This window comes from Anas platyrhynchos, chromosome 16 (assembly GCF_047663525.1).
Source record: "Anas platyrhynchos isolate ZD024472 breed Pekin duck chromosome 16, IASCAAS_PekinDuck_T2T, whole genome shotgun sequence".
NCBI lineage: Eukaryota > Metazoa > Chordata > Aves > Anseriformes > Anatidae > Anas > Anas platyrhynchos.
The window spans coordinates 11,577,556-11,604,444 of NC_092602.1; the positions used below are offsets into that span (position 1 = coordinate 11,577,556).

Here is a 26,889-nt window from a genome sequence, read left to right on the forward strand (position 1 = left end):
CAGAGGAAAACAAACCCCCACAGAGAGTACTTCTCTTGGTGTTAACTTTCATAAGGCACGATGAGAGCTCATGAATGCAGTCTGTAAGCTGGTTGATTTAAGGACTCCAACAAACATGTCTCACATAGGAATTACAATGCATGTGGTATTTGCTTGTTTTTGTTTTTATTACAATTTTATTTCTGGATTCTACTTTGCTTTGTAAGTTATTTTTCTTGCATGACAAGCAACATCCAATTATTCATGCACTGCCTTTTTTGTTTTGTTTTAAGTTGACATTTTGCCCAAGCTGGAGACCACAAGATGCTTACTAGAGCCGTCCTTCTAGCTTCAACAAAGTCTTCTGTGCTGCTGGCTCTTAAAAACTAGCACATACAAAACCAAGACACACAGTGAGTGACATCAGCCACCATTTCCCCTCCACATGTGTGCCTACATTTTCTCTATGTGTGCACAATGGCGTTTTTGACCTGAAAACAATGCATTCAAGGAAAAAATATGGTTTTGTGTGATGGGATTTCCAAGGGAGCCTGAAGGACTTTGGTATCCCAAGACTATAAAGTCCAAAGAACACAATGCTTAACATCTTCAGCCTCCTTTGAATTCTCAGCCTTACTGAACCAAGAAGAAAGAAAGCCTGGCCCATAAGCAGGAATCCACTAATTAAAGAGAAATGGAGCTTATTTGTCTTGGTTTCTGAAGTCACAGTTCTCCACTTCTGAAAACACAAGTTTCTCACCAGTTCTTTTCCGCCCTAGGGCTGTGACCTAAGCAGCTTAAATGATACACAGATTTTGGTCGAAATCTGCTCCTTATTTACTGGACTTCAAATGTGCAAGCAATTACTGAATGGGTCTCGTTTATTGAATAAAAGTATTTAGGCATTATGTTTACAAAGGCCTAAAAACATTAAAATCTAGTGAAAAACAATTATTTTTACAGAATACATCTGCAAGCAATATGAAGTCATTTTGTTTTTGTAAATTTCTCCGTAATAAGACTTATTGTTGATGTGGAAAATGTTCACGTTGCAGCAGTGAATTATTTTGAAATGCCAAACTTAATAAAGGAGAAATTATTGCAAATAATATCACAACCCTTAAGGAAAAGAAAAAAAAAAAGCCAAAATACCAGTGGTTTCCTGACTAGTCAATCCTCTTCAGATTGGCAGACCTCTTCAGACTAATCAGGAAGAGTTAGACAAATAGTTACTTTATTACGGAGGCTGTCAAATAAATCAGAATCTGGCAAGCAACTGTTTCTGAGCCCTGCAGCCCGGCTGGCTCTTTTTTTTTTTCCTGTAAAACCAAGGCAGTTCCAGCAGCCCCACGTATGTGTGGATTTGTCTGCAGAGCAATGCGTAGGCTTGAGGCCTCCAAACAAAACTTGTTCCAAATTTGGGCCAGCATTTTTCTTGGCTTCCCCGCGTTTTGTTGTGGAACAGGGCTTGCAGACGAAATGTTTCCTAACCAATTAATTCAGGTCGCTGCTGTTATTTTTAAAGGAGTGCTCTGAAGCTCAGCACACAAAGGGTAATGAGAAAATAACGCTTTAAACAACATCAGAGGAATTAGGCCACAAACTCCAACTACATTATCCAATTCATGCTGCAGAGTTATTTTACCCCCAAATGCTTGCTCTTGCAGGAGGCAGGATAAATGGGGATTCTGCCCAAGGTACAAGCCTGAAACACGGCCACAATGCAGGTCACAGACAGTGATTTTCAGACACCAGCCCCAAGAGGAGCTTGGCTGCGCTGCTGTTCCCTGGGCTCCGAACCCACACCTAGTGCCAGCAGGCTGTGCTGTCTGGGGAGGGCTGCAAACTGAGGTCTCATTTCAGCAGAGCACTGGGCACATTCCTTAATCTGCTGTCCCAGAGCACGGCAGGGTGGGTTCAAAGTGATGCAGAGGAGACCCAGGTACGTAACTGGACTCTAGCATTACCCAGGCAGTCTGCTGAGTAGAGAGAAGAGGAGTGCTGTGTCAAGAAGTAAGCGATAACCTCACCTTTTGGACCTCCATTCAATCCATTTTGTGCTGTTTATCCGCATCGAACAGCATTGATTTAAAAGGCAACCACAGGGCAGAGGGAAGGGAAAAGGAGATAGTGCAGGAAGGGAGGAGGAAAGTTTGAAAGTAACATCCATAAAGAGTCTAATGAACACCGGGGCTTGCAGTCGTTTGAAAATGTTTTCAGATATGGTTGTTAGAGAAAATAAATTCACCAACTGAGCAGCCAAGAATTCTACTTAGAAACTACAAGACTGTCCAAACAAGAACTTCTTCATTTACATGCATGACAATGCAAACTGGCAGCACTGACAGATCAGGTAAAACACTGGCGATGCTCCAGGCTTGCCAAGAAGATGGGATATAATAACTTCTGAGGCTAATAAGAGGCCTTAAAAACATACTTTTTTTTTTTTTTTGCACTGGACCACACTGAAAGCAACAGTGCAGATGGACTTGCACCTGTCTCCAGATGAAACCAGTAGCTAGTGCAGTGCTATTCTTAATATGAATTAACTTTTAATACAGATCTGCTTTCGTTCTAATTGACTTTATAAAGCTACTAAAAATAACCATTCATCTAGCCAGCAGGCATGCTTTTCCCCTTCCCCCTGTCTCAGTATGGACTGGAACACTATAAGCATCTCTGTGCACAGGGCATCAGCCCTTCTCTCACTCAGAACAGTTTTCTGCTCCCCTTGCCACTTTTCCTCCCTGGGGTCAACAAGGAACAGCTCTGCACTGCCAGCAGTGAGCTTTGCCATCCTTGGGCAAAGGATGTTTGAAGTGCTCTGTTTCCCAGCCCAGTGCACAGCCCAGCCTTGCTGGCCAAGGTGCAGGGCTGCAGCCAGAGCAGGGCAGCGCAGGCAGCCACCAGCAGCACCCCGGCAGGGCACAGCACGGCACGGCACGGCACAGCACACCATGCGACATGGGCCGAGATGCAGGAAGACTTTTCCTTCCACTTCTGCTGCTGCAGGTCCCCGCGGGAAGGATAAGTGCTATATTCCTCCTGTATGCAGCCTATTTCCCATTTCCTTCCCAGTTTTCCTATATGTTGTATTTATTTTGATTTTTAAGTGAAAACAAGTTTTTACTCAGCTGTTTAAGGCAACTCGCCCTCCATCTGGTTTGTACTGTACATCATCACCTATTGTCCTGCCATGAGCCAATTTCTAAATGTTTCAGCTGTTGATGGCTGTTGGCGATGATGTATGAAGCAGAAACAAAGCCAGAGTCACAAAGACTTCAAAAAGGCCGAAGATAACTAAGAACATTGTTTTGACTAAACACAGACATGTGCACTGAGAAGCTGCGACTTCTTCCAACCTTGCTCTCCCTCTCTGGAGCCACCTTTTAATTTGTTGCAGTTGCACAAATGATCTCTGTGTGTTAGGAGTTCAAAGGAAAGAGCCAACCCCAAAACATCTTGATGCGCCACCACCTTAAAAGACATTTCTCTGATGAAGTTACGAAAACAGGCTCTAATGCCTCAGAAAGATGATGACTTTCAAAGTAACATGTAAAAGCCTTACGACTTGTTCACAAAGCAAACCCAAAACATATTCCAGCTCAGCTAAAGTTAATTATTTTTTCAGGAACCATCTATCACCGGCAGAGACAGCTAGGGTGTAGAAGGCAAACATCCAAGGGCTAGCTTGGGCTGAGACAGCACAGTCTGCCATCCAGACTCGCACGGAGAGGGATTAGAGCACAGAACTGAATGAGAAGACTGAATTTGTGTCCCACGGCATTTCTGACCAACCCACTGCAGAACCACAGGTAAGTCACTGAGTCCCTGAGTCCCGGTTTCTTCGATGGAAAATGCTGATAATGATGTTTATTCTATTTCCTAACAGATTTTGGATAAAACATGCTCACAACTATAACACACACTGGTCACTTCAGCCATCTTTGTGGAAATTAATAAAAAGAAGAGACACCTTAAAACCTTTGTCAGGTATCAAAGGTTACTCTGCACTTCATCCTCTGATGATACCTTTAACTCTCTTTGTATATGAATGGGATCCCTTTCAAATTTAGACTAATGTTCTTTTATATTTATAATATTCAGGACAGCTACACATGCTTGATTACCTTTAAAACACTTATCATGATTCCATTTAAAAATAAATGAATCCCATTTAAAAGTGACTTGTCCCCATCCTCTAGTATTTATGGACAAGGACATATGGGGCTGATTTCTCTCATTATTAACCAGCATGTCTGAGGCTTAAATCATTTAAATTATTCATTGACAGCAATTGGGCTACTCATGCAAGCTCCCACTTGCACAAGGAGGCCCAGCGATAGGACCAGTCAAGTGGATGAAGACTGCTGAACGATTTTGGGATGCACTGAGCATCCACAGATAAGGGTAACTTCGATTAGGGTGAGGAGTACTTTTGAAAATTGGTCACTTAGCAGGGGTTTTCAGCGTAGTTATTTTGACTGATGTTTTCTTCCAAGGTTACCAGGACTGAAATTCAGAGTGATGATCTCTAATAGCTGAAGGAAATATGAGTGATTGTGCGGTGATTGCCCCAACAAAACCCAAGCCAGCTGCAAGACATTTCTAGAGCACTGAGTTGTGTGGGACTTGCAATCCTGGTATGGGTTTCTGAAGTGGCCAGGCACAAGGAGGGCATCTCTGCAGAACCGGTGCTATGAAAGCTTCTGTGAAGAACAAAGCTGAGCAAGTGAAGAAAAGCATCTCCGAGTAAGTAGCAGAAACTGCCCACCTCTAGCATGAACACTGTTCCAGCACCACTGAAATCTGAGACAGGAGATGGATAAATCAACTGCGCTGTTGAGCTTGGACTTTAATAGTCCAAATGACAAAGGCAGTAAACATTTAACTCTCTGCTATAAAGAGACTTTCCAGCCTATTGCAGACTACTCTGCTCTCTGACCAGCTCACCAGTGGAAGACCTTGAGCTAACCGCCGGTGCATTTTCAATCAGTGCAGTCAGAGGGAGAGAATAGGAATCATCCTTCATGGGAAGAAAAGCTCGTGGTTATTCTTTAGGTTTTATTTTTAATTAAAAAGATATGTTTCTCACTGTCTTCAGAATGAGCCCAAGGAACATTTGTAATCATTTTCAGGTCCCATTATATTGTACACATTGCAGCTGGTTTCACAGCTACGTGGGCAGATTACTATTTTTCTGCACACCTAAATCACTATCAAGGTAGCGGCAGACAGGAAGCATCCCCAACATCCAGAGGTTACAATACATCTCATAAAACACAGCCTAGCTCCTGGAAGAGGAAACTTTCAGATTTCAGCCGGGTCTCTCAGCCCAACCTAGGAGCCCCAACCCATACTGGACTTTGTCGCTGTATGTGATCCTGATAGTAAAGGTCATGTTTTGTTTTGTTCCTTTTCCCCCTAAGAAAGGCAGAAAGGTTAGCAAGTCTTTAAACTCGCAGTTCTTAAGGCTGTTAATATTTCACATTGCCAGCAGGGAAAGGAATTAAAACTGCCAGTAGCTATCCAGATAGATTTTAAAATCCCCTTCCCTCCCCCTTCTCTCTGCCTCCCTCAGCTTCAGAGGATATTTTCCCCGCAAATTGGTTTTAAATTAAGGAAGGTGATGAAGGCAATGTGCCGTCTCAGCATTTTCCCAGGTGCACTTAATCTAATTTCATTAAGGAGATCAGGACAGATGATCGCTACAGTCGAAACATTAAGTCTGTCCATTTTTGTATAAAAAACCATTAAGTCTGTCAAAGTGTCGGCGGGTGGGCTGTTTATTATTGGAGATGAAGGCGCGCTTTGCTTCCCCAATAAACTGTCAGGAGTAGTAAACCACAAATTAAGTCAGCTGCTGCCAAAGATTTAGGCAAAGATCTCCAACTAATTTTGACACAGGTGTGGGAAAGGCCAAGGAAATAGAAGCGGTAAGGCAGGCCGTGCACTTTGGAAACCAAGCCTTGTGTGCATGTTTGATGTATTTCCATCCAACCCACTGAAGAGTGGAGAACCGCATCGGTGCGTACGGCCAAGCAGAACTGCTGGAGCTTGTGGCACTCCAGGCACAGCGCGGATGGGAGTGCACAACCGCCTCTGCCTTAACCTGCACTCACCCTGCCGGGACTCATCATTTTGTCTTTGGCAGACACGAACTCATAAAAGCTTCATTTAGCTGCTGCTCTGCTCTGAATGTACGCACAGCTTTAAAACATAAAACTGCTTTCTTCAAATAATCATACAGATATCACACAAAATTAGAGGAAAACCATCAAAATGCAGAAACTACGGAAGACTGTTTAAAAGGCAAGAAAGAAATCAAGTGAAGCTTTCAGATTGAATTTTCAGGCGTTACAAAATTGAATGTGAACCATTTGCCAAGGAGAACACCTTCCTTCTCATGAAAAATGCAGCTAGGTAGAACTTGGTATTAAAGGCTGTCAAGAAATGTTAAAAAGTATAAATCCCTAACAGGAATTACACAGCCTTTACAGGACTTACAGAGAAATTAACAGTCCCTAAGATGGCATCAGGAGGGATGTTCTAGCTGGAGCTTTGTGATGAAGGAAAATTACCATGTTTGCAGGTAATGTGTGCTATGTACTGCTCTGAGACTTATTTACAAACACTTATTTTAATCTCTCTGGCTCTGAGTTTTCTCTGTTTAAAGAGTACCTCACTCTGGTTGGTGTCTGTGGAAAACCAGGGCTCTATTTCTTAGGGACTCCTGCCCATGAGGGCGTACAGCAAAGGCAGGGCGGTGCCAGCTCCAACATCTCCCCTGAGGCAGGGTGCCATGGCAAGCTCCTTACAGAGCTCTCAGACACAAGCAGCAGCTGATAAGCAGCTGGTAAGTTAAAACAACATCTGATAAGCACTGGGAGACTCACCTGGGTGAACGAATACCCATTTCAATCATCGTGCTTTAAGTAAAGGTGAATTCCCAAGCAAGGTTAGGCAAATGTTACTTCTAGTCTTTACTACTTACTGATCCAAATGTTGTTTCCTCTTACACACCTGGAGACCTCCTGTAGCAAAAACTAGTTTGGATTTTATTGCAAATTGGACCCAGAAGCAGGAACTGTTGGAAAGCTATAAAACCCACAGCTGACTCTCGGGCCATCCATGAGTTTCACCCTTTATGTTTGCATAGGGCACCCAGTGCTGCCTGCTAGGCTCTTCTGTTTTATTTAATCTGGTAAAATGATTTTGGAAACAGTTACGAGAACCTGCATGCCAAATGAGGGACTGCAATTGCAGCTACTGGAGTATGCATCCTCCAAAATCTTCTCATCTTCTTGGCATCTTTACGGTTAATTAAATCGTTCAATTATAATGCCAATTCCTATCTGCTGCCTACTATGTTATGCTAATCACCAGAATACCTCATCATCTTCCAAGGAGTTACTGCCATTGCACAGTTAGCCCTTTGAATTCGTGGCTTTGCTGTAATGGGGCTTCTTGATGTGGGCAGACAGCTGTTCAAGATTGCTCTCTTCCCTGTTGCCTCAGATCTTAGAAGTGTCTTCACAAGGTCCCCAGTAAGATAAGAAAATGCTCATGGATGGGGAACTGAACTGGGAGATGTTAAACAATAGAAAACCCAGAGAGCTGGGAAATGTTGACTGCCAGCAACAGAACTGGTATTATCCTGTCTTGCCCAAGAGCTCTCCATACGATCTCTCAAGTCCTTTTATGTGAGTTAATGATGGACTTCTGTCAGCAAACTACAAGGCCCTTCTCATTGTTTGCTGTGAAAAAGAAAATTCTACATTTTCAAGAATGAATATGGACACCGCAGCCCCTGATGACTCAGCTTGTTACATACAGACCAATGCACTTAAAATTTGAGTTTTTGTCCGGATAAAGGAAAAACAAAATCTCAGTAGGAGGGGAGAACACTGGTGCCGAAGCTTTGAGTCTGGTTAGTTTTTTCAATTACATTCTTGCTTTACTTAAATTCTAGGAATACCAAGGTCAAGAAAGGCCATTGTTACTACAGCTTCTTACTGCAGTTCCAGACGCTCTTGTTGGGAAGGACAATTTGAAGCACGCCTTAACCTGGCCTACCTCAATTGCCCTGCGTTTAGGTGGAAGCCCTTCTGTTCACTCTGTGCACAGGGTGGGTGGAATGACAGAAGCCCATGGAAGCCAAGGCTCTCCTCCAGATGGAACATCCCAAGCAGTGACTGAGTGAGCTGGCTATGCAGTGGGCCTGCAAGATGCCATTTTGCTGGTAAATCTGTTCATGGAGAGCTAGAAAGTAAATTCACGGAGCTGTGAATTTCTGTCTTCCTGCAATGACAGCGACATTACACTTCTGGTTTATAGCACCCAAATCTTTCAAGGGCTACAAGGTTATTTTAGACGCATTATTTTGGTATTCTATAAAAAGCAGATCTGTTTTTAATAACGGCGTGAGGCTTGTCTCTCAGAGACTTTCTTCAGTTAAGAGAACTGACAGCCTTTACCCAGCTCTTATTTTATAAGAGTCAGGTTTCTAACTGGTTTTCACGCCGCATCACTGGGTTTTCAGTCTGTAAGAATTAAGTTTTAGAAGAAACACAGATTCTGCGTATCAATGTGCATGCACACGTGTATATATTACATTGCTGCAAGCTGCTAAGCCAGCAACACAGCCAAAGTACATGCTTCCGCAACGGCAACGCTCTGTGTAAGCAAGAGCATACTACAGGAAAATAACCACTTAAATACTGTGTGAAAACCCAGCTGGGAAGTAACTGGCAAATGAAGATTTCTAGTTATTAGTCACAGCTGAAAACTGTCATAGCTTGAAGTGTAATGCTAACAGAAGAACAAATGCTGCCATGTGACAGCCCTCGGTTCCATTCTGTGTTTTATCTCTGCTGCAACCAGTAAGAATTGGGGTTGCCAGAGAAGTACCAGGCTTCATTTCTTGGAGAAAGGGACAATCTAATGATGGACCCAAAAAAATGAGTGGGGAGGGAAGGACAACCCTGGCCTGAGTAAGCTTCAAAAATAGCAAATAACTGATTACTTGTAGTGGGAACTGAACTTCCAGCCAAATTTCCAGTCTCGTGGAAACAAGACATTTATGAGAGTTATCAGGCGGAACCCACTTCTTCCATTGCTAGATAAACTGTGAGGAGTGAGGAGAAAGCAGCCTTCAGCAGCAGTGCTATTCATAATAGCCCCTGTGGACTTCAAATGAGTGGCACTGGGGCATTCAGGGACCGAGGCTTATTCCAGCCCCACAGAACAACGTGCTGATCTTGCACTGATGCATTGCCAAAGGAGGCCGTGACAGCAGGAGAGTGCAAAGGTGCAACAAAACACACAAATTTGGGTTAACATTGGCTGTTTGGAAACACTGTGCTGCTTGGCTTCTCCTCCCATGCTGGACTTCCAGAGTTGCTCACAGTGTCTTCCCAGATCTCACCTTCCTTGACCACCAGCTACCTGACACAGCACTTCCCTCCCTGGGCCTCAGCAGCTCCTCTCCTCTCTGCTCCTGCCTCTGTAACTGCTCCTGCTATTTTGAGCATCATTGAGACAATCTTTAATCTGGTGTCATGGGGCTTTTATCTTATTCTGGGTAATCTCATACACAAACACAGACACAGAAACCACTTCTGGTAGAGGAACTACTAGATCTCTCATTGTGATTACATCCCTTTCTCCTGCTGCTTAAACTATGATTTTCCTCTGGGTTTGTAGACACCCCTTCAAGGTCAACACAGCTGAAAAAGAACTGATAATTTCACCCACACAGATTGCTCTCCTCGTTGCTTCCACTCTTATCGCTTCCACCTCTCACTCAAGCCCATAGTTCTCAGCACTCTGTTTGACTTGCATCACTCTCCACATCTTAACATCCAAGCTGTGGTTAAGTCCTGTGTATCTGTTTTCTTTACAGCGAGCATCTTCTGTTTATCCACACAAATACACTCTTGGTCAAGCTCTCAGCACCTCACCGTACATTTACCATTTTATCCTTCTGGTGATGGCAGATATAACCGTGTCCTTGCACCCACGGAGAAAGCTGCCACTACGATCATTTTCCTTGTCTGTGGCTTTGCTCCTTACACAGCTTCCACTTCCCATATTGTGAACTCTTGGTTTTCATGTTTTGGCTCCTTCACAGCTTACCTCTACTTCCCAACACTGACACTCAGTAAAAGTATCAACCCTCATCTCTAACTGGCCACACGTGATCACCCACTTATAAAACTCAAATTACCACCTCCTTACTACGCACCTCTACGCCTTTTGCTACAGAGAATAACTTCCCATTCACAGCCAGAAATGTACCTGGTTTTCTTTGTCAAATGCCTCCTAAAACCTACCCCGTTACCTCAACACCTACAAAACAAAGGCCGGACAACAACGGGGCTGCTGACATACTGACACAGTGCAGCTCTTAATGCTGTGCCCCCCATTTATCTGAAGTCCCTTCACAGCTTCTGATCCACGAGCTGCTCCGCATCCATACAGCACGGAGCAAGATGGGAACCCAGCCCATGGCCCTGCCATGTGCTCTCCTCCCAGGCATTAAGTGCTAAATCTCACCTGCCCATGAGCTGCTGCACGCTTCCAGGCAACTACTGGGCCTCAGAAATTAGCACAGCAAACATCAGCAAGGCAGGGCTGAATTCAGATCGCCCTAAGCAAGGCCTGATAAACTCACTGTGCTGTTGGACAAAGCAGCATAGAAGCACTGTTTCAGAAACCCGACTTCAAAAGTTTTTGCTTTCGCCTCAGATATGGCTTTGCCAGTCTTACTTGATATAGCTGAAACAAACACAAACTACATAACAAATGTACAGAAAATACCGATTCAACTTAGAAACACAGTGTCATTTTTTGTACATCTTACTTAGCACCACATTAAATAAAGGAAAGCCTGATATCTAACCCCTGATTTGGAGAGCTCACTTACACTCTGGGGCCATGCAATTAAGCTGACAACCCACAATTTCACATGCTGCAGACAGAAGTCCAAGATTGAAAGAACACGAACACTGCATTACTTTGAAAGAAACCAGCTTTTTTAATGCAATCTTGAACACTGTTATTAAAAAATGAGAACTACATTTTGGAGTAACGAGCAGAGATTACTCATTCCCTTGTTTTACACAAGTTGACTTTTGGCTTTCTGCAGAACACCATTTAACAGAGCCCATTACCAAGCTGCTAGCCACTTTTCATAGTGATGCTAAAGCAGGTAAGAGACAATAAGTGGAACTGTTGATGGTTTATATTACTCTATTATGTTAATGTTCACTAAAGTATGCCATAAGCTCTCTCATTACATGTGTATAAACCAATTCTCTGTGGTGTTATTCCTGTGCTAAATGCTATAACTACATAAATCTTGAATTAATGGAGACTTTATAGTTCCTGAAAATGAAGGGTAATTGCTATCTGTTAATGCTGTTGTTGCTATTAAAGGAAGTATATATTTTCAGTAACAATGTTTATGGACCGTGAGCCTCGCATCGCAGCTATTGCACAGTGCAGAGATAGTGTAATACGATTATCAGACTGACTCCCTTTCTCTCCCTCCTCCCTCACAAAAAGCACAATATCATTTCCACATCTTTGACAAACTACCCTGCAATTCTCTTAGTTTTGGACTCTGCAACTGCTATGTCCTTCAATGAACATACAGTAAAAGAAACAGGATTTGCATTTCCATCTCTGGGAACGCACGATTTGCTAAGTTTCTCGCTTGGTTAAATGGCTGGACAGCTCGGTTTATTAGTTTGGGTATTTTGAACAGTTCTTTGAGAAGAGTGCGGTGACATAATGATAGGTGTGAGAAAGTATCACCCCACTTCCTTTGAGATCTCAGCAGTGATGCAGAAATGAAAAGTATACCTGGGCAGAGACAGTTTTCAGAAAGTAGACGGGATGGACAAGTCCCCAGACTTGAGCTCCTGTTCTCTGATTATTAAAAACAGCAGTGCACTGTTTGGAAACCTTCTCACAATCTGCTGTGAAACTGTACCTTGCACTGAAGTAATGACTCCTCCATTCTGATATACCGTACCTATGACTGACTATGCTCAATTACTCTTCTCCCCTGGAGTCCTGCACAACACTGTATAATGGAAAAAAACATCACCAGTGTGTTTACATTTTTCAATGCAGTGAAGGTAAGGCCTTAATTTTGCTCTAAAGTCTGTGTTTTAAAACATTAAGAGCTCAATAGCCCATATAGCTATGAAATAAATAAATAGTGGATAATTAGCAGCATGGTGGAGAGAGAGATGTGGGAGGTGGAAAATTTCAGTTCTACTTCTAGCTCTATCACTGACTCAGTCTGTACTTGTATATGAACTTCTTTGTCATTTTTCCTCCTGAGTTATGCACAGACAACAGTGATCCGCTGTTTATGACTAACAAAAAGTGTTATGCAAATCAAAAGCACATTAGTAATTCCTGCCCTGCCCTTCATTAGTGTCGGTGCGTGTAGGTGTACCTAGAAAAAGCTGCTTCTTGCTGACCAAGCAGCAGAGCAGGACTGTTCTGTAGCAGTGTGGTATGAAGCCGACCCATCATGTAATTTGGGAAGCCTGATGCTGGGCCAGACAGTATGTCGAATGCTCCATCTGGCTGTAATAGCCAGGCAGCAGTACAGAAGATACAATTCTGCCAACAAATAGAAGGGGGGAAAAACACTCTTCAGTATAATCCCTCAGGACATTCATGCCAATATTTTTAGAGCTCCTTGTTGCATCAGCCAGGTTAAGTTTTAGACAAATACTGAATGACTTTCCAGGAGAGTATAGTATGTCAGGTACCAGCACAGAGAGCCAGGCTGCCCTTGTGCTCCCCAGCGGGAAGGCAATGTCACGTTTACATTATCCCCCTGAAAGGTTTGAAGTCTCTTCACTTCAGCTTTGGTGAGTTTACATGCACGTGCACACATCTTTGCTGACAAGAAAAGGAACCCTACTTAATTCCAGAGACCTTTTTAATGGAACCTGTGTCGTGTCTCATGTCTCTACAGATCAGGCAGAGATAGAAAGATGATGATCTTGTGCTGCTCTCCTTACGAAGAAAAGAAATGTTACTGTTAAGGTGGAGTCACCTTAAGAGAAAGGTACCTGAGAAATACAGGAGCCTAGAAGGTCATATTACTGTTACAGATATGTAAAGAAATGCCGTAACAATGGTAAGAAACACTATTATAGCCTTTCATTTGCTGTAAAGGACAGTAAGTTACCAGCCAAACACAATGCAGCTTCCTCTGAAGGTAACCTCAGATCCCACATTCTGAAAGCTAATCAATGTTGTTCAGATTTCAATTTCTTCTCTACAAGGTGAAGTCAAACCTAATCTAACAAATGTCAGTCTCAGATGTAATGCTGCTAGCTGGGTCTACCAGTGTAATTTAGATAATCATTAATAGCATAGCTGTATAATAAAACTACATGTCACTTACAACTTCATCTGAGGTTTGACTGGCAGATCTTTAAACAGTTTTCTAAGTGATTGCTTTTACTTTCTTTGATTGGGCAGTCTAAGAAATGTTTTAACCCCATGGTATCTAAGCTTTTAGGGAATCATTTTTCACCCTCACCACCTCAGCCAGCAGATCTGCTGGCTGGTAACTTTGTGGGAAACAGAACTTGGGTGGTGGTCACAGGGAGTGACTTTATACATATATGCACATGCATAATATAAAATATGCATGGTGTTTTTCGTTCAATGTATAAAATTTAGACATTCCTCTTCAATCAAGCTTTCACCTCAAACACACTTTTGCATATTCCAGGGATACTGGGTATTTGATGGGATTTCTAAAAGAAGATCAAGAAATTTTAATGCTTCCCAAGGTCTAACAATATTAAAAAAAACGTAACCAGAAGCAGCTTTCAGTGCAGTCTCTTGAACTCACGGTAACCTCCAATGGATGGCTGCAGCCAAGCGTGCTGCCAAGGAGAGAGGGCTATCTGAAGTCAGTTTTTAGCTCTGTAATGCTGATCTAGTAGAAACCCATGTGCCACAGCTTCTCATGAATGAATGTAAGAGACTGGACAGCCAAAATATAATGAAAGTTTGATGAAGACCTAACCTGAGACTGCCAAGTTTGATCTGCCAGAACAAAAGTCAGCAAGGGATACTCAAGTCTTTCATACATTTGATGCTTAAAAGCAGGGTGCAACTGTTGCTATGTCATGGTACTCCTCTATTTTCCTTCCACAGGTGAAACAAGAAATCCCTATACAAAACCATACAACTACAACCTTTCAATGGCCAACCTCTGTATCAAAAGAAAAGGTCAGAAAAATCATTGCTCTGTGATAAATATATATGCAACATGACAAAACACTCCTTGGCAGATACCACGCTGCCTTTGAGGGTAGGTACTGGTTGTCCCACCTTCTAAACTGATTACAAAACTGACATCTTCAAAGGTTGCTATAAATAAAATATAGTCTCCTGACAAGTTATCAGAGGAGACTTCCTCTGAAACAGCACTAACACTAACGCTATGACTTGGGTCTCACCAATTGCTCGCGTTAATTGAACGACTGTTCTGTTAACAAGAGTTTCTTTTCTGTAAGCTAGTGAAGACCACAAAGTATCTGATCCAATACTTCTTTCATTCTATTATAAATATTTTTAAATCTGACACGAAGCCTGAAGGAAAAATATTATTTGTAAATTCATTCTTATTTTGACTGTGAGGGAATTTCCAAGCTAGCAAAGCACATGAAAGAAGAAAATTCAGTCTTACCTTATCGTCAACATCACTCTCGCTGTCACACTGTGGGTTAGAGAGAGAAAAAAAGATTCTGTGAAACACCTTTATGTATAGAGATCTTTTACATCATCTGCTTAAATCTTTCAGATAGCTGTTCATGATGTTCTCAGTTCAATGAAACATACACTTTTGATGTTTGCAGTAATGCCTTTTAGATTGCTAGCATAAACCAAAGCCAATTTCTGTCTTTTTACACAAAAATATGGTATACTCATACTTGAATGGGTGACAGCAAACTTTAAACAAAAAAGACAATCAGCTATGCATTGTAACAACTGTAACATGAACACCACAACAAAAAGCATGCCTTTTTATCATCCCAAATTGTGGAATATATAGTAACAGTTTTGCACTGCTTCACCTTGATAAGCACTTTGTCATCTAACAAGGAAACTGTGAAACTGGCAATCAATTTCTAATTTAATGAGCGGTACCAAGAATAGTAATTAAAATACATCATAAATTCTGGTACATTTTTTAGTTTGAATCAGATCACAATCCCAGGAGAAAGTGTTTACTTAAAGAGTTTTAGAGTGAAATCTCCTACAGCCTCTGAAAATGAAATGCTCTATTTTCACAGCACAAGCGACAGAAAGATAACTTGAGCACTGAATGGTTCAGGACGTGCACATCCCGCTGGCTGGAGCTGAGAAAGATTTACATTTGAGAACAAAAATAAATCTCTTGTCTGTTACACTGGCAGAAAGTGGTCAGTGTGTTTTGTAGCTTTTGTGCCCAATGAGAATTTGCTCCTTCAGCTGATGGGGACGGCATGAGTGGGTTTCCATAGCAGTGGCACCCTATTGAACTCACTCATTCAACAAGGCAGGACTCAGCTTGCCAGCAATGGCAAGCTACAACTGTGGAAATGGTCCACGGGAACACACGTGCTTTGGTGTCATTAGTGCAAAGGAAGGAATAGATCTGTTTGGTCGTTCTGTCCAGTTACTGCTCCTCACGGAGCAGGTGGAATCTGTCCTGTAATGCCTTCTTACCCAAAAGTTACAAAGCTGAAATTTCAGCTGTGACATTCTTACTTTTCTGCAGATTTCTAAGAGTCTATTTAATCTGTTTTGCTTCTGTCTGCCACATGAAAGGATTGACCCCAAACAGCTGAGGAATGTTTTACTCTTAAATTCTCTGACACACAAAAGCACACGAAGGACAGTGACACAGCAGAGGGGTCTCCCGCAGAGATTCTGCATCTAAGACTTCTCAGATTTCCAGTTGCCTCCCTACTTCCATTTAACTACAGCAGAAACACGTGGTTTATAGAAGACGTTTTTCTACAGTCTTGACTAAGCAGAACTCTCTTTCTTTCAAAATGAAACCATGTTTTACAATGCCCCACCTGATCCACAGTGCAGTTTTCACAGAGAAACCCAACTGTTTAGAATGACGCTCACAGATCTAACTGCATATGTAATCATTCTGGAAAAATAAGAGCCTGAAGCAAAAATGGAATAAATTACAGGAAGGCAGGACGCTGCTCTGCAGGGGCTGGGGAGCAGTGGTGGGCAAGTCCTGTGGGAATAACCAGTGCTAATGCCTGAAGACTGTGTTAAGTCCTAGCCAATTACTATGTGCACAGAGGCAAGAAGATCAGATAGCCATGCTTTAGCAAATACTTTCCTGTAAGCTGTTTGTGTCTTTTTGGAGATTTTCATTTTCATCACTAAGCTTTATGAAAATTACTATAGGAAACACAGTTTCATAAATCAGACATTCAAAGAAAAGTAAAATCAGTCCTGATAGATCATCATCAGCAGCAGCCCTCTGCGACTCACCCAAAGCCATGCCTTGTGAGCACGAACAACTAGAAGTCTGCTCTGAAGAGCACCAGGACCGGCAAGACACAGATTGTCCATCACCACCGAGACATGCCGCAACAGGCTTGCTGGGCAAAGGTTGCCCCAGTACCTGCTGCATCTGTGCTTGTTCAAGACAGCGCTAATTCATGCTGACAAAGCAACACATTCATCAAAAACAAGGGGGGTGGGGAGGAAGATGCAGTCACAGCATTACACTTGTTATTATTTACACACTCCGAGAAATGCCAGCTGACTCAAGGGAAGCCTTTCACCTCCACCCAGGGGCTGAATCAGGGCAGAATTGGGTGGCTGCTGGTGCGGAGTGTGTTCCCCCGAAATACTACTAGCACAGTTGTGTGGGTCACAAAGACTGAATTATTTCACTCTTCAAACCTTATCTCAGCTGAAGTACCCTAAGCTGCTGTTCTAACCATTTCACTCGTTCCACCTGAGCACTGTCAGAGGCAGAATATTTTGATGACGATCCAAACTTGCAGAGTTCAGACTGAAGCATGTTACGATGGAATTACACCTATTGCAAAAACGGCATCGAAATGATTAAGTACTTTCAAGTTGTGTTGCTTAAAATTTTATGCTTAGGTAACATCCACACAAATTTTAATTCTTACAGGGACTTTAAAATGATAAAGTAATAGTAAAAAAAATTCGACTCAAATGCATTGACCAGAAAGCACTAGAGATGATCATCAAAACACTTTTGCCTATGATCCATGGTTATATCTTTACTAAAACCGCAGCAGTGTATACCTTAATAAATTCAGCTTAAAAATATTTGAAAGGAAATGTAAACAACTTGGGGGGGACCTTAGCAACCATTATTCTTCAAATAGAATACAGTTTTAGACTCTGTTTTTCTTTTCTTTTTTTTTTTTTTAACCAAAATTTGTCTCTGTATTTCCTACTGAATTATGTTATTTAAAAAAAAAAAGGGATGAACAGGGGTTTTCTGGCTTTTAAGAGAAGATTCTTTTTGAAAACAGATTTGGCCTCAAAAATTCCTGTCTATAATGAATATAAAAACCCATCACACATGGTTTGCATTGCTAAAAGGTGCAGAATTGCCTTATTCAGATGCCTAATTTTGCTTTGTACCAATATGCAACTTTGTCTCATGTAGATAAGCAAAGTTGCAAAAAAGCAAGTGAACCATCAAATCCACATGCTAAATTTTATAAACAGCCATACGAATGAAGCAAACATCTGCTCTCTGAGGACACATTTTTTCCCCATTCAGGATCTGAAAATACTCCATAATTAATTGTTTTTAAAATGAAAAGGACAACGAAGAATTATGCTTCATTTTAGCTTACATCTTCCTTAGCTTTATCACCAATGCTACAGTCTTGCAATTGAAGAAGCCAGCGGGGCTTCTGGATGCAAATACAGCTCTGGGCAGACATGGATCCCACCCATGCGGTTGTGATTGCATGACGGGTGCTTTAAAAACTGTATTTTTGACAGCAAGTTGCATAACTTCTTGTTTACCTTATGAAACAGCTGCCCTCTCCCAGTGTGCGATGGCTGCCATACATGCACAGCCCATCCCCAGAACAGGCGTAGAGATTCCTACAGCGTGGCTTTTAAGCCACCAAAATACCACATCTTAATCCATGTAAGAATGAAGACTTACACTAAACCAAAGCTACTAAGTAGTCTATATGACGACAGAACATGGGAGGGAAATTAGCACATGTATTTATAAGATTTGGGTTTCTGCTTAACATACAGTGTCCTGGGAAATGGAGAGCTTGCAACAAGCCCAGGCTCACAGCTACCAACTCACATTAATCTCCCACCGACTCCTAAAGGAAACAAACAGCCAGCTTTGGTGAAAAAAAAAAACAAGCTTCACAATTCATTTAGATTTTCGTCTTTTTAATTTGAAGAAATGTGCTCCCACATAGGCACAGAGAAACAGGAACCCGCAGGCTGCTGAACATGCACGGCACCGAAAAAACAGTGACAGCAAAACCAAACCCGCCCGGGGAGATCTGCGAAAAACAGAACCACTGTTGACCCTATCTCTCCGGGGGGGTAAAAAACACGAGCAAATTTTAATGGGCTGGTTCAGTTTCTGTGGTAACAGCCTTAAGTATCTTTGCACCCTCTCTTCTCCGCTCTCCTCGCCTCCACCTCCCTCCCCAGTCAAGCCCTGGGTCAACAAAGAGAGGCTGCCGCTCATGTTTTGTATGGCCAGGAAGTTTAAATGAATAATGAAGTCATAGGAGAAACTTTAGTTTGACCCAGAGGATTTTCTGGGCGTCTCTAAAAGACGCCTCGCTCCGGGCTGAAGAGCAGGAGGCCCGAGGCCCAGCCGAGGCCCGGCCGAGGCCGCTGGCTGCTGCCACAGGAATGCGGCCTGGCCCCACGGCCCACCTCCCACGCAGCTGCTGTGGAGGGACAAAAGCCCTTGTCAAAACAAAAAGTTAAAGAAAATGTGGAGAATGGCAACTGTTGACAGCTATGGGGGCTCATTGAAAGACAAAAGCTTCAATTACCTGAATTTTTCTAAAGGCCTGTTAACACTCCTGGTCTATAAGCGAAACTGTAAACAGCCATTGTGGCAGGTTCATAAAGGCTTGTAAAAGGATTATTCACTGGGTTGCGCCAATTGCCTCTCAATGCCACCAAGAATGTTTGCAAAGCCGACCCCTAATTGTGCCGCTTTTTGGAAACAATTTCTTGCAGTGACGGATTCAAGTCAGAAAAAAGCCTCCTGTGAGGTAGAGTTAAGCAGGAACAACATATAATTTGGGTAGGATTGGCCCAGTGCGCTGTAAAGAAGACCTGTGGAGTTAGGGACAGGGCTCCCATGTGCACAGGCCAGACCCTGTGGCCTCCTCCATCATGACTTTTCCACTAGGCACGGAGTTACGATGCATTCCAGTACTTGCTTGTGCAAATCATCTCAACCGGGAAAAAAGGGATGGACTTGTGGCTAGTGTAAAACACAGGAAACTGTGTATTTGGAGAAGATTCTTCTTGTTGCAAAAACGTAGGTGCCACCAGCAGCACACCTGCAGTGACCTAAAACCAAACCCCTAACCCAGCACTCATCCCAAATGTGCTTCAGCTGAAATAGGAAACGGAAAGTTGCCCACTATGGTTCATGTGACACCAGCATAAATTAGATCTCTCCAAGTAACAGCAACAGGTACAACAGAGGTTTGTGATCTCCCCAACAGGGGCTTTCTGGTGGACCCCGAGTCAGAGGTGTTTGGCAGTGTCACCCCTGCCTCTACCGCAGCTTCCAGGTGACTAGCACTGCTCTAGTGTGCTTTTAGCTATTTATTTGCTGAGCACAACAGGGGAGCAGGCCTGGGATAAGTTATGCACAGATTTAAAAACAAAACAAAACAAACAAACAACAACAACAAACAAACAAACAAAAAACAGCATCTGCAGAAGATGCATTTAGAGATGCATTTAGGTTCTGTGTTTGGGGACACCTCCATTGGCACAGGGCTCTTCCTGAAGGCACTTGTTCAGAAAATGGCAGGGTGTGTAGTAAAGTTGTTTGTATTCAGATTCCAGATCTTGTTTTCTGATGTGTTTAGGAACCATGAAAATAACCTTTGGGTCTTTTTTGTTTGCCCTCAACATTTTAACTTCCAGATCAGCCAGTTTTTTTTCACATAATAAAGCTACTCCATTGACTAACATGAAATCAGATTCTCGCATAGCTGCATCATGCCAGGAACCAGAGCTCTAAGAAACAAAAACAAAAACAATCCAAGTCTTGCAAGGCTGCAACAAGATTGGCAGCATTTCAGTGTTATGTCGTCAGGTGCAGAGAAACTCTGAAATGGGGCCGCACCCTCCAAACTTTTGAGAAATGCACAGAATTCACCACAGCTTAGTTACATGAATGCTGTATCTCCTATTCCACCCAAACCCAGAGGTTTACGATCTGGGTTGTGCCCACATGGCTTCAAAGCTATGGGGCCCCATTGTGCCAGCCACTGTACAGCACAGAAGTTACACCTTCCTGCCTAAACAGCTTACAGAAAGACTTGTTTTTCTTTACACACATACCTACAGCTATTATTTACATTATGCTTATAAGGAGAGTGATAGACATCTCAGCTGACCTGTGAAAAAAAATGGTTTCCAGCCTGGAGGGACAGGCAACCTAACCAGTCTACCTGCCAATAACATTGTGTGGGGAAGATGCCAGCAGAAAGGAGCCCAAAATATTAATTATACAGTCTATAATATTACAATGCAAACTGGAAGGGTAGAATATATATGCAGAAGTTACATAAAATATGTGAACTGTGTAGATACTACGGAGCCTACACACCCACTCAGTCCCAGAGGATGGCTATGTTTACTGCTCTCTTATTATTTCCAACCATATTTAGTTACTGAGTTTTCTTTTAATACAGAGGCTCGGGGAAGCATCAGACTTAAATCTTGGTTTGTTAATGCTTCTTTTAAAGGAACAAGTAAAATTGAGAGTATTTTTAAGAGCCCTACCCCCTGGCCCCGTCTGCTGAGCTAAGTTCCCGTGAGCTGCCGGGAGCTGCTCGCAGCAGCAGCGCGTATGGATGCGCGCTTGTGTGTGCAGGGGGAGGGTGTTGTTTCCTATTAAGTCTGGCATCAGATTCATGTCTGCAGGGGCTTGCTTAAGATGATAGGAAGAGAGAGTTTTATCATGAGCCAGACTGACAGAAAAGCCTGCTAATGGGACTTGAGGCATACACAGGAAAGAAAGTGCCAAAACATTAAGCTACCGCCAAGTGTCAGAGGGCCACTGATTTATTGCAGCAATTTTGCCACTGTGTCCTTTATAAGGTCCCACAAGTCCTTCCTCCTGGCAAGAAGCTGTGAGCTGCTGCGGCTCGGGGAGAAGTTGAGATCCAGAGCGCAGAAAGTGTCCAAGCGCGAGGCGGGGGCCGGGGGGAGGACGGAAATCGAATGTTGACTTGAACTTGCCCCAGGCAGCAGAGCCCTCTTAGCTCCACTGCCTCCCTGACAGTTTGATGAAATGAGTCAGGGCCTCCCTATGGCTAGACCAGCTCGGGCTTCCAAGTGCTGGGGTAGAGCTGTAAGAAACAGATTGAGCCTCAGGGCAGCAATTTTTTTTTTTATATTTTTTTATACATTTTTTTCCCTTTCTCTCCTCAGCATTTGGCTGGGGGAAGGGGGAGGTTATGAGCACTACAGATGTATAGGCTGAGCCTTTGTCTGCAGAGGGGGAGGGAGAAGAACAGCAAGAGAGTATTAGCTATGGCAGCCGAGAATAGCCCTGAGCACTATAACTAATTTTGAGGGGCAGTGATGCATTGTACGGGCTATGTGCTGTTTGGTCTGAGGGGGCCCCTGTTGTGAAGCAGCAATCAAGAGGACATTTTGTTAAGTGACCAACAGCTGTCATCTGCAAGCCCAGGGTAGGGAAGGAGGGAGCAAGGGGGAGGGAAAAAAGAAGAAGAAAAAAAAAAAGAGCATTTGTCCCTTGGAGGCAGAGCACATTAATCCACCAATCTGCCACAGCTTTAACTCTAGACGTGCTCGGTGCCTCGGAAGAGCCGAACGCATCTCCATCAGCTGCCCGGAGAGGTGGGGCCCTCTCGCCCTGCCTCAGCCTGCCCGATACGGGGAGCTTCCCTGCCTCTGAGGGCTGAAGAACCGATGCTAAAAATACTGTTTAAGTCTCTTTTCATTCCATAAAATTGAGTTGATCTGCTGCAGCTTAGGGTCAATCCCTCAAGGACTGCTTTTCCCCCCCTTCCCTTTTCCTTAGCACTCATAAATTAATCAGGAAGACCCTGACTAAGTCATTTCATGCTGTACAACATAAAAGAAAGTCCCCTGATGATCCAGGCAAGGATCTATTAAAAGTGGGGGGGCGAGGGGGCTGGGAAAGAGGAAGAAGACGGAGGGAGGGAAAGGAAAAAATCTCAACCTTTTTGATTTTTTAGGATAAAAGCTGGAGGACTTTGTTACAAATTCTAGCCAACATCAAAACACCTTAAATAATTCAAAGAACATGTTAAAGGGAAGAAACTGAATGTTGCTCTGATGTTCAGTTGATGCAACGCAGAATATTACCCAAAACAGCACAGCCTGTTAAGGGAGACAGCAGCCTTGAGCATTTCAGTTCTTTAGAAAAATGTCAGAACCTGTAAAAATCATAATTTCCAGCAACTTTTTTTTTTTTTTTTTTTTTTTTTTTGCATGATATAAACTCAGCGAGACTGAAATGTAGGTTTCTGACAAGCTGTTAACAAGACAACTTTAGAAATCTGTCTGGAGCTCTCAGGGAGATGGGCTGCCATTTCACTGCTTCGAAGAAGTTCATGACATGACAAGCAAAAATCAGGGAACAGAGACCTAAAAACCACGGTGTAATTTTCATTTGCTTCTGTCGTGAAAGAATTCAAGCAGAAATATTAGAAGGCTGCACAACTAAAAAAGCCAGCAACTGGAAAATCATTGCTGTGGTTTGACAAGCACGTCTTTTATGCTGAAAATGGTTTCTTTATTATTACACCTATACATGGAAAGCACTTTTGGAAAAAAATAAAGGGGGTAATCACAAATTATTCCCTCAGATCTGTGAAGAAATATCTACAGTTACCTGCTTTCAAGCCAGGCCTAAGAATAACCTAGTTCATGTGAGAGAGCCATCTTGAAAGAAGGTTGAGAGCTACCAGGTTTCCCCTACTGCGGCCTCCAAAGTAGAAAGGTAGAAATATCTTTCCATAATGCAGACATCTACTGGAGTCTATACAGCTGAGTGCTGCTACATTAAGTGTTTAATAGAAACACATTGATTAAAAATAGGAGAGTCTGCATCTGATGCCATCTACACAGCAACGCTTGTTCCAAATCAGGAGAGCCTTTCTGGCTGGTTTATCATGTTCACCCACTACTTTAGACCTTAATATACCAGTACAATGATTTTCTATAATTTCTGAATGATTTAAGGATGTCTTTTCCAGAATCCATCTTTCTATTCTACGCTTAGAAAAAAATAGAGCTATCTATGTTCATACTATATATCTCTTTCTATATATAATCTCTCTCTCTATTTGGGCTCTTTCTAAGTATTTAATCGTAGGTTGATATAGCTGCCTTCAAGTCAATTTACTGATCGTGATTGACTCATTATATCCACACTTAGAGAATTTTGGTACCCGTGGGATGGATGATTTGGGAAACCCACAGCCAGCCAGCCGCATGCATACAATCCTACGGTTAATTTCAGCCCATAGCGGCCTATGAAGAGAGAGACTGCACAATGCACGAGGTCATTTTCACTTACAACACCTACATTTATACCAACAAGTGTGTGAATTATGGGCAAAAATTAGCCCAGACTTTGCAAGTACCAAGCAGATAATGAACCGAAGCTTTTCCGCCCCCGTATCTCTCAGCTCATCTCCACACAGGTCTGGCGGTGCAGTCCCACAACCATGCTGGGGTAACTGAAAGGTCAGCGCCTGCAAAGTTGGACGGCTCGACTGCATTTTACCAGTTTGTGAAATGGAGACTCCAACGAGAACACAGAAGCAGTTTGTCCCTCTTCTGAAGCGCCCACAAGTTCCTTTCATTCTCCCCTTCCCTGGGCATTGTCTAAGCTGTCACTCATGTTCTTTTCATTAGACACCAAGAGACCTTACAGCTTCAGTGCTGTATATAGGTTTTCACCAAGGATATAGAGAAACATCCATTACTTTCCTATTCTGCAGTTTTAAGCTATGACTAACCCCATTTTCTTGCAAAAGACCTCTTGCCTTGCTGCCTCCCCTTTACCACGAGCCTCCTGCCTTGGAGTGACCAGGACCCCACTGCCACGGCTGCTGTGGTTCAGGGAGGAGCAGAAACCGCGAGAGGATTCACAGTGATGCACAGCATGGAGAAACTCTACTTCTGCTTAGTGCAAGGATGCCTAGACAGGATATGCCCAATAGAAGAAAAGTGGCTTACAGCCATTATTTACAATACTGAGAGGCTGCTGCAGCTTGGAGGGGGGGTTATAAACCTTCTTTAAAATTAAGGAGTTTAGGACTTAATATGGATATAGCCAAAAGCCACTTAAACCATAATGAACTGTCTAGTAATTTCCCACTTACTATAAACATCAGTTTTCTTCTTCTATTTGGACTACAAATCTAGTCCACTTCTATGCCGTGCCCACGTCATTATGGAGTCACCAAAAAGTACTCAGCCACTACAAAATAACAGGATTTGTTAAAGTACCCCTGCTCTAATGGAAACCATTTAGTTATTCTCAGCTCTCTGGCTGCACGGTATGTAACTCTGTTTGGAAGTTTCATTTACATATTTATTTAGTGGAGAACATGCATGGCTGTCTTCCCTCAGTGCAGAACCCTTATTAGCTGCAGGAAGTGGTTGAAGGAAATTTCAGCATGGAACTCAGTAGGAAAAGCATTTCTTAATACCTTAGTACCCTGCTTAATAATAGTCACCCTCCGGAATGAGGGTGATGGATTTTTGGTTATGAAACTTGCTGTGATTTGTAACAGCTGATTCACATGACTGTTTACTATATTTCATTTATACATTTAATTTCATATATACACACACACACATTTTTGTTCTTTCCCATGCTGTCAACTTCCTTCCTCTTACTTCCCCCTCCAAGTCCGAGTGGTGTAGCAAAGACGAACACACCGGGTTACGCATGAAGACATCCACCCGATGGCTCGGAAGTTTCTCTCAAAATATTACACAGATTTTTCCATTCAAATGTTGGCCTCCCAGAAATTTCTAACAGGAAAACTCACAGGTGGGGATGAATTCCAGAATCTGGCATCATTTAAGTATGAAAGAAAACCTCCACCTTGTCTTGTAGCCATTTATTTGGAACTGTCAGGATGAGTCTGCTGAAGTCGGTTTGAATTCAGCCGTGGTGAAGCTGAGGTGACAGGTTACACATCTTGAAACATATCCGTATGATGCTACATGTAATATTATTTTTAGCAGACTACTCAGTAGCTTTGGACCTGGAAAACAATCTAAAGAACTACTGTGAACACCTACTGTGTTCTCAACATATGGTAATCCAGTAAAATGAGGTATGGTTCATTTTTAATTCAGTGGGTTTCGGAAGCTTGTGTGAATCAGCTGCTTTGGTTTGTAACACCTTAGCTATTAAGAAGGGAAGTTCCTGTCAAGAACAAGATTTACAGTACTTATATATAATGAATATATTAATTAATGTTAAGTAATTACACTGCTATTTAACTCATAGCAGGGTTTATGCTGTGGCTAAAAAATACAACCCTTACAATATTTACCATTAATGTCTGCATTATTGAACATTAATATTCAGATTTGGCAAAGGACTTAGCACAACACAGGATATCTACAGAAGACCTATTCCTCCAAGGAAACTCTCAGAGCATGTGCTTGAAGACTTCAACCATTGCTTTTAGGATAAACCTTGAGGGAAGGATGCCCCTCGTCCCCAGAGGCAAGCTACCCTGGAACAAAGAAATTCACCAAGATGGAAATAAAAAAGATTTAGAAAACAAGAAGTAAGAAACCCCACAAACCCCCCAAAACAAACCAAAAAAAATATACAACACCTCAAAACTTCCAAGAGCTAGGAAATCTCCAGCAGCAGCCATTAAAAATAATACAATGTTGTTTGTTTGTTTTTTTCCTTTTGTTCCATTAAGATCTTAAAAATGCTAAAGTAGGTACTAGTTGGGAACGAAGGACAACCACTGCCCAGGGCGTACATTTCGGTGTCTTCAATATAATCTAAAGAATATAGCAGAGGCTGCAAGCTAATTCAATTAGAGAATATCACAGAGGGTTATTCACTTTCACAGAATTATGTCATGACAAAGCTAAATAGAGAAGTTTCAAGGCCTACGCCATTACATGGAAAATAGTTCTTCGGACCACTGAATGACAAACACTAAGCTATTTAAAAATATATAAGTTTGCTATTTCAGGTGAAATTGTAAAGGCTCCCCATTACATTAGTACATCTGCTCCTTTCTTCCAACCCCCCCGAGTTACTCATTTGTTCTTGTCAGCTCTCAAAATGTCACTGATTGATGCACGTATAATGATTTACAAGAAGGCGCCTGCTACCTCATTTCTGCTTTCAGACTGCGAGGTAGTTTGACCAGCAGCAACCCCAAAGATCAAACCAAGTACACATCCAAAGACACCAAGACAAGAATCCTTTGCTGAACTGTCCTGAAACTTTCCCAACAGGCTTGAGGACATCTATCCTTTCTGTTATCACTACAGAATCTTTTAATGTGTGTTTTTCTTCCAGGACTAATGTTGCAACAAGGCTTAGATGTGTGGATAGATGTCATCTGT

General features: G+C 42.5%; 1 protein-coding gene across 26 annotated transcripts in view; it reads right to left on the reverse strand.

The window, feature by feature from the left end:
• Positions 1–26,889, reverse strand: part of FBRSL1 (fibrosin like 1) — a 519,307-nt gene that overhangs the window by 158,614 nt on the left and 333,804 nt on the right. For all 26 annotated transcript variants that reach the window (XM_072024428.1, XM_027469944.3, XM_027469934.3 and 23 more), the window contains one exon: positions 14,717–14,746. In XM_072024428.1, the coding sequence (XP_071880529.1) occupies positions 14,717–14,746 (30 nt within the window). The remainder of the gene's footprint in view (positions 1–14,716; positions 14,747–26,889) is intronic.